Source organism: Dioscorea cayenensis, unplaced genomic scaffold (assembly GCF_009730915.1).
Source record: "Dioscorea cayenensis subsp. rotundata cultivar TDr96_F1 unplaced genomic scaffold, TDr96_F1_v2_PseudoChromosome.rev07_lg8_w22 25.fasta BLBR01002019.1, whole genome shotgun sequence".
Taxonomy (NCBI): Eukaryota; Viridiplantae; Streptophyta; class Magnoliopsida; order Dioscoreales; family Dioscoreaceae; genus Dioscorea; species Dioscorea cayenensis.
In genome coordinates, this window is record NW_024088410.1 from 45,441 (window position 1) to 56,720 (window position 11,280).

At 38.2% G+C, this 11,280-nt stretch overlaps 1 protein-coding gene across 1 annotated transcript; it reads left to right on the forward strand.

Moving 5' to 3' along the window:
- Positions 1 to 5,490: 5,490 nt before the first annotated feature.
- LOC120257331 (vegetative cell wall protein gp1-like) lies at positions 5,491 to 6,587 on the forward strand. Its single transcript, XM_039264819.1, has 2 exons — positions 5,491 to 6,401; positions 6,452 to 6,587. The coding sequence occupies exons 1-2, from the start codon at positions 5,563 to 5,565 to the stop codon at positions 6,585 to 6,587; spliced, it is 975 nt and encodes a 324-aa protein (XP_039120753.1). The 5' UTR covers positions 5,491 to 5,562.
- The last annotated feature ends 4,693 nt before the right edge of the window (positions 6,588 to 11,280 follow it).

Genomic DNA, 11,280 nt, shown 5'->3' on the forward strand with positions numbered 1-11,280 from the left:
TAACTCTTCTAATACATTGCTTCTTGTAGCTTAGGCCTATAGACATAGGCATGTGGTGCCGAACTTCATTACCAAATGTTTGTGCTTCTTCTCTTGATTATTGTGATTGTACTTAATTATCAAAAATTACTAACCATAACTCCTAATAGAATTAACAATGATAATAAAAATCACTATTATAATAGAATAATTGATATTTTATTTTCCGATATTAATAAGATACGTCAAAGTTTAAATAAGCGATTATTTCACAATTTTTTTTAATTACAATGCATATGGTTTTATTTAATAAAAACAAATAATAGCCCATAAATACTGACCACTTTCAATATTTTGTATATAGTACCCTATTAAATTCAGTGGCCAAACTGGTAACAAAATTAAGCGAATGCTAAATTCAAATTTAAAAAATAAATTTTAAATTTTAAACCATTTCTTAATTAGATTATAATAATAGTCTATATAAAATATACATACATTTAAAAATTTTGGTTTAAATATAAAAAAAATTATCATATCTACATAATAAACAATTAACTCAACTAAGAACTAAATTAACAAATAATGCAATTTAAAAACAACTTAATACAAATTCATGATCTAATTCAATTAATAATTTAATGAATAATAAAAAAATAATCACAACAATTAATTAAACAAAAATTAACAATTTTCTACAATAATTTGCGCAATACATTCTCCATAACAAATAACTAAACAAATATTTAACAAATATCAAATTTATACAGAAAAAATAGTCAAATAATCAATGAAACAAACTTGGAAGAGATTGAGCGAAAAAAAAAACTCACCAATCGACCTAACCTGATCTTGAGAGAGAAGGATTACCTCTATTTTAAAGATTTTTGAGATAATAGTTCCATCTTTTTTTTGTTTTTATTTTTATTTACTATACTATTGGTCTTTACATTAATAAAAATTGATAATTATATATTGATAAGTACAATAAAAAATATATTTAAAATATAAAATTTTAAAAAAAAATATTATGAAGATCCATGTTCGACTACCCATTTTATATTATTATTTATTATTATCACTCAATATCAATTTTATCTAATATAATAATTCATTTTTTATTTTTATTCAATTTATTTTAAATAATGTGGGGTGGAATTAAAAAAATAAAGAGAGAATATTACACTCCTTATATACATTATAATTATAATATTATATATATATATATATATATATACACATATATAAATATATAACTTTTTCATGAGCCAAAACCCATTGGCCCGCTCTACTTCCACATATGCATTAATGCTATCATTGCTAGAAAAACAATGCACTACAAGAAAATTGCATTTTACAAACATCATTTTCCGTTTCTAATCTGTTGCTAACTCACTTTAGAAATATAATTTTTCGGTTTCTAAAAAAGGCATTACTAATTTTTTACAAATGAAATATGATTCCAATTCAGGAATTTGCAACGGATTTGAAACGGAATAAATTTTGTTTCCAAATTTTGAAAATCACAATAAAAATTATTCCATTTCAAAATTGTTGTTAAATTTTACAACAAAATTTATTTTGTTGCTAACCCATTTCAGAATTTAACAACGGATTTGCAACAAAATCATTTCCATTCTAGAATGTAGAAACGGATTTAAAATAGATCTGGGGATGTTTTAAATTTGTTTTTTAATTAGAAACAAAAAAAATATTCCGTTGCAAATCCGTTGCTAAAATTATAAATATATATATATAATTATATTTTTATTAATCTGTTTCTAATCCGTTGCTAAAACCCTAATTAACAAAAAAAAATATTATATTATATTTATTTATATAATTGATATATACAATGCCTGTTATAACAAATTAATTTGTCCAACTGATAAAGCTAACAAATAATGGGTTCATTAATGCATATAAAACACAAATGTCCAAAAACAAAGTTTAACAAAAGAAACACGCTAACAAATAACTAATAAGCTGTGAGCGTTGAAGGATCTTAGTCTCGAGCCCCATCATCATTTCTTACATCTGATGCATCATCTATTTACGATACTGATCTCTCTCCTCCCTCATCTCGTGTAGACTCTGCTGAAGCCCCTTGTTATCATTCTTCATCTCGTGCAGACTCTGTTGAAACCCCTTGTTATAATCAAAATTTTAAAATCTTTAACTAATATTCATTAAATCATAATCCTATAAATAAGTATCTCCATAATAAATTTTTAAAACAAATATTTTTAAATTTATCAATGGGAGTTTTGTTTCCGTTTCTGATTTACAAACAAAATTATGTTCCGTTACTAATTTTAGAAACAGATTTTTTATCTGTTACTAACTTACAAATGGATTATATATCCACATATCCTTTGGTAATTTACAAGTGGAGTTATGGGCTGTTTCTAAAATATAAACGGATTACCAACGGATGACATTTGCATTGCAATTGTTGAAACGGATATAAATTCCCTTTCTAAAACTAAAATGGATTGATAATTTGTTACTAATTTGTTACTAATTGATAACAAAACAAATCCATTGTTAAATTATGTTTTTCAATTTAAAATCTTCTTGTAGTGATGGTAGCACCATAAGCAACTTCAAGTTGGTCAAAGGACAAGCCAAGGCAAAGTCAACAATAATAAAGATGCAAACCCACCATCAATTAAGATACATCGAAGGTTAGTTTAGCGGTTACTTCACAATTTTTTTTAATTACAATAAATATGGTTTTATTTAATAAAAACAAATAGTGGCCCCTAAATACTCACCGTTTTAAATAGTATATATATATATATATATATAGTACCAATCAATGCCGTCATTGCAAGGAAAATGATGGCAGGCTTGGCAGCACTATAAGCTACTACAAGTTGGCCAAAGGACAAACCAAGAGAAGACCAAAGAGCAAACCCACCGACTGCCACCAACTCCCAAAACATAAAAAATAAAAATAAATAAAATTTAGCAACAACAACAAGAAAAACCCACCAAAAAAGAAATATATTTAATTTTTTATTAAAATAAATAAAATCAAATTTCGATTAGTTTGTATTTTTTTTCTTCAAATTTAAAATTTAATTTTTTTTTAATTCCTCACTTATCTCTTATCAAATATCTCTTTGTTTTACTTGGAAACAGTACTATTAGCATAATAGATTTATTAAATACCAAATTAACTTCCATACTCACATGCTCTTTTGTTTCAAGTGCATCATTGTCACCATCTCAAAATATTTGGAAGAGTTGTAAAATCACTTGAGAAGCCTATTTTGTAAGTACAAGCCTATAGATGTTTTACTGTTTTAGTGATGAGTCAAACAACTAGACGTAAAAAATTATGCTATTTTTAGCCAAAGAAAATGTATGTTTTTCCCATTATTAAAAAAAAGGGGTATACATTTATCCTTGAACAAATACTCTTTAATCATTTTCATTATTAAAATAAAAAAATACTTTATTTAAATTTAAGGGCTTAGTTAATTCTGTGAATAAAAGTGAACTTTATTTTTTACAAACTAAGTTTATCAAATAAATTCAAAAAATTGCTTTATATTTGATAAACCTTCCACCCTCACACACAACCCGACTCCTCAACTATATTTTGTAACAGAGTTAAAACTTCACCTTTTTGCAAGGTGGTTTAATAAAAATTAAATTTTTTAATTAAATTTTTTAAGTTAATAATTACAATTATTTTCTGCAGGAGATATGTAAGACATCTATCTCAAGGTTGTTAGATAGGTAGTAACTCAGATAGTAAAGTGCATTTGGAAAAATCTTAAATTATTTTTCTCAAGTGCAGTTGGAACTTTGGGATAACTATGATGACCACACTGATTATTTTTTTTTTCTTTTGTGAAATTTAATATTATCAGTTTAAAAAAAATCTTAAAATTTAACAATATTTATTTTAATCAGTATTAACTAAGTCAAAAAACCTTCATCAATTTTATATTAAAATTTCCTTTCAGAAAAATTCAAAATTCACAATGGCGGTCCATTTTAACTCCCTTTAATTAACTCATTGGTCACGTACACTACTGTCACAGTAACAATTATTTGAGTCATTCACTTAGAAATTCTAATTTTATAATTTTATAATTCAACATTTCATCAATTGCATATAAAAGATTTCTTTTTAGAAACAATTCAGAATTCCCTGCTTCAAACATGGATGTTTACACATTACTGTCACTGTAACAGTTACTTCAGTCCTTCACTGGTCAGATAATTTGATGGCGATTATAATTTTATAATTTAAATATGTATTGGTGCATCTCATCTCAAGCTGCACTTCAGATTATCAGAATCTGGAGCAATGCAACAGTAATTAATGATGTATGGTTTTATAAGGATTTATTAGGGTGTAGCAGAAAAGAATGCTGCATGGTTCACCAACAGCTTTTGAGGAGTGGATTTGGAGCACCTTGTTTTATAAGGATGGGAAAAAAATAAAATTTAGAAGCAATTGCACTGGAAATAGTCGATAAGAGAACTAGTAATTGAGTAAAATCTAGCAAACTGAAGCCTATAATAAGTTGTAAAGCTTTATGAAACATTGTGAACAAACTGTTTCTGTAATCCGAGTTAAACATTGTTAATAAACTAGTAATATTTATATATACAAATATACACACACATATACACTATATTCAAAATCTATTGTAATGGTTACACATTCATAATTTAGAAGATTAGGATAAATATGAACAAACTATTTTATTGGTATTTGACATCAATAATTTAAATCCAAAAAGAAAGATCTTAACATCTATTAATTTAAATATATATATATAGATATACACACATAGCCAAATGTTAAACCAACCATTAATCCCACGTACAGTAGCTCTCCATCATATGATTAATTTATATATAAATGGTAAATCAAACAAAATCGAGCCTCCCAGCGTTAATGGAATGCTCGTTATTACATTATATTTTGCAAAATAAGCCAAATAGTTTTTTTCCCCGACAATGAAGCCAAATGGTTTATAGCAAATTAAAATCGGAAAAATGAATCAATTTAAAACTTGGTTTAAAATTAATTTTGAGCTATAAAATCCAACCGCTAAATGCATTGTATTTGACTTTGTGCATGGATCTCAAAGTCAAATATTTTGATTAAATTGGGTGAACCACACAAAAGAAAATTCTTTTAATGCTAATGATGATGAGGATTCACATCTACGATCCACCAGTTTACGTACTCAACGCCAGCTAACAAATTGCATGAGAATGAACGTGCGAACCAACTATGCATGTAATCATGCAAATACTATCGTCCTCATGCGTTGCAAACAACCTACAAGAAGGAATTTAGAGACCTAGCAATCACCAGCAAATTCAAAGGACTTTGGGATACCAAATTGGGTTTCAAACTAGCATCATACGTGCCCAACCATATGCCTTGACAATTCTTACGTACCCGCCATGCATGTTGCCTATATTAACGGCCATCACCTCTGCATGCAGCGCCATCACATTCTATTGCATCTATCTCTGAGGTTTGATGCAATTTCAGAGTGTCTAAGGGTTGGAAGAAGACAACCCTAGACCGGGAAACCCCCAGCGATGGCCTTGGTAATGCCGAAGCTATTCTTTCCTGTCGTAGTTTGGCTTATACTTCTTAGAGTCTCAGAGGCTACTGTAAGCGACGATAATGTGAATTTACAAACAATTTCCCTTCCTATACCTCTTCCAGTTCCTATTCCTAAACCTCTTCCTTTGCCACCTAAAGACCCTCATCCTAAACCTCCTCCGTTGCCACCTAAAGATCCTCATCCTAAACCTCATCCTTTGCCACCCAAAAATCCTCACCCATTGCCACCCAAGAATCCTCACCCATTGCCACCCAAGGTTCCACATCCTTCTCATGGAAGGCCCCCTCCACCTCCACCACCAAAAAAATATCCACCACAAAAGTCACCACCTCCTCCTCCTCCATCACCACCTCCACCGCAAAATACACCACCACCGCCACCTCCGCCATCACCATCACCTTCTCCTCCACCTAATCCGTTGTCGCCTCCAATACCAATTTCACCATCACCATCACCTTCGTCCCCACCATCTCTAACACCATCATCTTCTCCATCACCCACTCCAACACCGTCACCTAATTCATCATCACCCACGCCGAATCCTCCAAGTGCTCCAGTGCCCTCACCACCACCTACACCAATATCTTCACCTTCCACTTCACCCACGCAGACTCCTTCACTTTCTCCATTACCCTCATCGAACCCTACACCATTATCCGCACCTTCTTCACTTGGCCCGTCTACATCTACTCCTACCCCTTCACTTGCTCCATCACCTTCACCATTATCTTCCCCATCACTCTCACCATCACCTGCACCTTCATCCCAATCTTCACCAGGCGAAGTTCCTGCATCTTCTCCATCACCCTTGTCACAACTCACACCATCCCCTTCACCTTTATCTCCTCTACTTGCACCAGTACCATCCCAACTCACTACACCCTCTTCGTCACCTTCTCCTTCACTTGGTCCATCTTCACCTACACAAACTCCTTCCCTTTCTCCAGTACCCTCATCACCGCCTACGCCATTGTCAGCACCATCTCCGTCAACTAGATCACCTTCACCTACGCCGAATGCTCCACTTGCTCCAGTGCCCTCTCCACCACCTACACCATCAACCACACCTTCCACTACACCTACGCCGACACCTTCACTTTCTCCATCACCATCATTGAAACCAACACCATCATCCGCACCTTCTCCATTGCTTGGGCCCTGCCTGCATCTCACTACGCGACTCCTTCACTTGCTCCATCACCTTCACCATTATCTTCTCCTTCACTCTCACCATCGCCTGCGCCTTCATCCCAATCTTCACCGCGGGTTCCGGCATCACCTCCTTCACCCTGCCACAACCCACACCATCCCCCACACCTTTATCTCCTCCATTTGCACCAGTACCTTCGCAACCTCCTACACCATCTTTGTCACCTTCTCCTTCACTTGGCCCATCTTCACCAACACAAACTCCTTCCCTTTCTCCGGTACCCTCATCACCGCCTACGCCATTGTCAGCGCCTTCTCCGTCAACTAGATCACCTTCACCTACGCCGAATTCTCCACTTGCTCCGGTGCCCTCTCCACCACCTACACCATCATCCACACCTTCCACTCCACCTACGCCGACTCCATCATTGCAACCAACACCATCATTGCAACCAACACCATCATCCGCACCTTCTCCATCGCTTGGCCCGTCTGCACCTACGCCGACTCCTTCACTTGCTCCATCACCTTCACCATTATCTTCTCCTTCACTCTCACCATCGCCTGCGCCTTCATCCCAATCTTCACCGGGCGAAGTTCCGGCATCACCTCCTTCACCCTCGTCACAACCCACACCATCCCCTACACCTCTATCTCCTCCATTTGCACCAGTACCTTCGCAACCTCCTACACCATCTTTGTCACCTTCTCCTTCACTTGGCCCATCTTCACCAACACAAACTCCTTCCCTTTCTCCGGTACCCTCATCACCGCCTACGCCATTGTCAGCGCCTTCTCCGTCAACTAGATCACCTTCACCTACGCCGAATTCTCCACTTGCTCCGGTGCCCTCACCACCACCTACACCATCATCCACACCTTCCACTCCACCTACGCCGACTCCTTCACTTTCTCCATCACCATCATTGCAACCAACACCATCATCCGCACCTTCTCCGTCAGCTTGCCTGCGCACCTCACGCCCGACTCCTTCACTTGCTCCCATCACCATCACCATTATCTTCTCCTTCACTCTCACCATCGCCCTGCGCCTTCATCCCAATCTTCACGCGAGGCGGTTCCGAGCATCACTCTTTCCACCCTCGCCACAACCCACACCATCCCCTACACCTCTATCTCCTCCATTTGCACCGTGCAGACCTTCGCAACCTCCCTACACCATCTTTGCTCACCTTCTCCTTCACTTGGCCCCATCTTCACCAACACAAACTCCTTCCCTTTCTCCGTACCCTCATCACCGCTCGCGCCATTGTCGGGCGCCTTCTCCGTCAACTAGATCACCTTCACCTACGCCGAATTCTCCACTTGCTCCGGTGCTCTCACCACCACCTACACCATCATCCACACCTTCCACTCCACCCTACACCGATCTCCATCATCATTGCAACCAACACCATCATCCGCACCTTCTCCATCGCTTTGGCCTGCCCGCACTCACGCCCGACTCCCTTCCATTTGCTCCATCACGCTTCACCATTATCTTCTCCTTCACTCTCACCATCGCCTGCGCACTTCATCCCTATCTTCACGGGCGAAGTTCGCATCACCTTCTTCACCCTCGTCACAACCCACACCATCCCCTATACCTCTATCTCCTCCATTTGCACCGCATGCCTTCGCAACCTCCTACACCATCTTTGTCACCTTCTCCTTCACTTGGTCCATCTTCACCAACACAAACTCCTTCCCTTTCTCCGGTACCCTCATCACCGCCCTACGCCATTGTCGGGCCGCCTTCTCCGTCCAACTAGACTCACCCTTCACCTACGTCCGATTCTCCACTTGCTCCGGTTGCCCTCACCACCACCCTACACCATCATCCACACCTTCCACCCACCTCAGCCGACTCCCTTCACTTTCTCCATCACCATCATTGCAACCAACACCATCATCCGCACCTTCTCCATCGCCCGGCCTGTCCCGGCACTCTGCGACACCCTTCACTTTCTCCATCACCTTCACCATTATCTTCTCCTTCACTCTCACCATGCGCCTTCATCCCAATCTTCACCGGAGGTTCCGGATCACCTCTTCACACTCGTCACAACCCACACCATCCCCACACCTCTATCTCCTCCATTTGCACCGCATTCTTCGCAACCTCCTACACCATCTTTGTCACCTTCTCCTTCACTTGGTCCATCTTCACCAACACAAACTCCTTCCCTTTCTCCTGTACCCTCATCATCGCCTACGCCATTGTCGGCGCCTTCTCCGCTCAACTAGATCACCTTCACCTCGCCCGAATTCTCCACTTGCTCCGGTGCCCTCCACCACCCTACACCATCATCCACACCTTCCACTCCACCCTACGCCCGACTCCATCACTTTGTAGCCAACACCATCATCCGCACCTTCTCCATCGCTGGCACTGTCTGCGCACCTCACGCCCGACTCCTTCACTTGCTCCATCACCTTCACCATTATCTTCTCCTTCACTCTCACCATCGCTGCGCCTTCATCCCTAATCTTCACAGGGGAGAGTTCCGGCATCACCTCCTTCACCCTCGTCACAACCCACACCATCCCCTTCACCTCTATCTCCTCCATTTGCACGGTGCAACCCGCGACCTCCTACAACATCTTTGTCACCTTCTCCTTCACTTGGTCCCATCTTCACCAACACAAACTCCTTCCCTTTCTCCGGTACCCTCATCACCGCTCACGCCATTGTCAGTCGCCCTTCTCCGTCAACTAGATCACCTTCACCTCGCGTGAATTCTCCACTTGCTCCGGTGCCCTTCTCCACCACCTACACCATCATCCACACCTTCCACTCCCACCTCACGCCGACTCCATCATTGCAACCAACACCATTATCCGCACCCTTCTCCATCCGCCAGTCTGCCGCGCACCTCGCCCGACTCCTTCACTTGCTCCATCACATTCACCATTATCTTCTCCTTCACTCTCACCATCACCTGCGCCTTCATCCCAATCTTCACCGGGTGAAGTTCCGGCATCACCTCCTTCACCCTCGTTACCACCCACACCATCCCCTACACCTCTATCTCCTCCATTTTCTCCTCCTACACCTATTTCTCCACCATCCTCTAACCCGGTTGCTCCAACAATGTCACCACCCCCTTCACCTTCAACTTCAGTTGCTCCAACAAACTCACCAACACTTTCACCATCTCATTCTCCTCCTCCTCTAAGTCCTCTTTCATTGCCCTCACCACTGTCATCTCCACCACCACCCCCACCTCCACGTTGGAAGCACCGCCCGCCACCCCCCACCCCCACTGGAAGCACCGCCCCACCACCCCCCACCCCCACGCTTTGGAAGCATCGTCCCACCACCCCCCACCTCCAAAAGGACGCCCTTTCCCCCACCTCATCATCCGCAATACTAAACATGTTATTTAGAAGTCAATGGCTTCTACAACTACTAATACCTCTACTTTATTCACGTAAGTACACTGCACACTATTTGGTGTTCTTGTTATATTAATAATGAGTTTGCTAAATATTTTCCTTCTATATATTTGCAGCACAAATTATAAGGTACGATGCGTATAACTAAAATAAAGGAGTTTAACTATCTCTTCTAAACTTTCAAGTTATAGTAATTTTATATGCATGAAAGATGAGCTTTGTTCCCTGCTGCAACAATAAAATCAAAAGGCGAAATCAAGATAGATGCAACAATGCGTAAAGCATGTTATAGCATGTTAAAGTGATAATACATCTATATTCTTGAATAAAATTAATCTTTGTATTGTGTTATGAACTCCACAATGTATCGGTGTTTGTCATGATGTACTATGTTTTCCCCTTCCTATAATGAAACTACCAAATAAAAACATTGTGAGCTAATTAATGTTCAACATATTCGACACTGAACTATACGTGTCCAATCGAACACAATTTATTTACATAAAATAAAAGCATATAAATCTTTCACCACAAGAAAATGCCAAATTTACATGGAAAAAAAAAACTATACCAAATTTTTCAAAGCATACACAAACATAGAATTGTGCTAGATGTAATTTTTAAAAAATTTTCCAATATCATATCAAATATCATGTGCCAAATATGTAAATTTAATAATTTTCCAAAATCGTGCCAAACCCATGCCAAATGTAATTTTTTGTAAGAGAAATAATTCACAAACGTCATGCCAAACAAAGCGCCAAACATGCAAACTTATAATTTCTCATGAGCGTGCTAAATACAGCAATAAATATAATTTTTTTAAAAACAATTTATTAATGGCATGCCAAAATAATGCCAAACATTCAATTTTATAATTTTCCATACATGACTGTGCCAAATGCCGTGTAAAATGTACTTTTAAAAAAAAAAATTCAATGTTGTTCCACACATTGTCACTAACATGTAAATCTAATAACTTTCCAAAGAGTAATGATATTTTTACTGAATATATTTACTGAATAAATTTCCCAAATGACATGGATGTCAAGTTGGCATCCATGTCAACAGCCACGTCATTCTTTCTCTCTTCTTTTAAAAAAATTAAATTAAATTTCTCTTTATCATCTAAATCCTAATT

Coding starts and splice junctions, on each gene's coding strand:
- LOC120257331 (XM_039264819.1), top strand. CDS start 5,563: ATGGCCTTGGTAATGCCGAAGCTATTCTTTCCTGTCGTAGTTTGGCTT. Junction 6,402..6,451: donor GCATCTTCTCCATCACCCTT/GTCACAACTCAC, acceptor TACTTGCACCAG/TACCATCCCAACTCACTACA.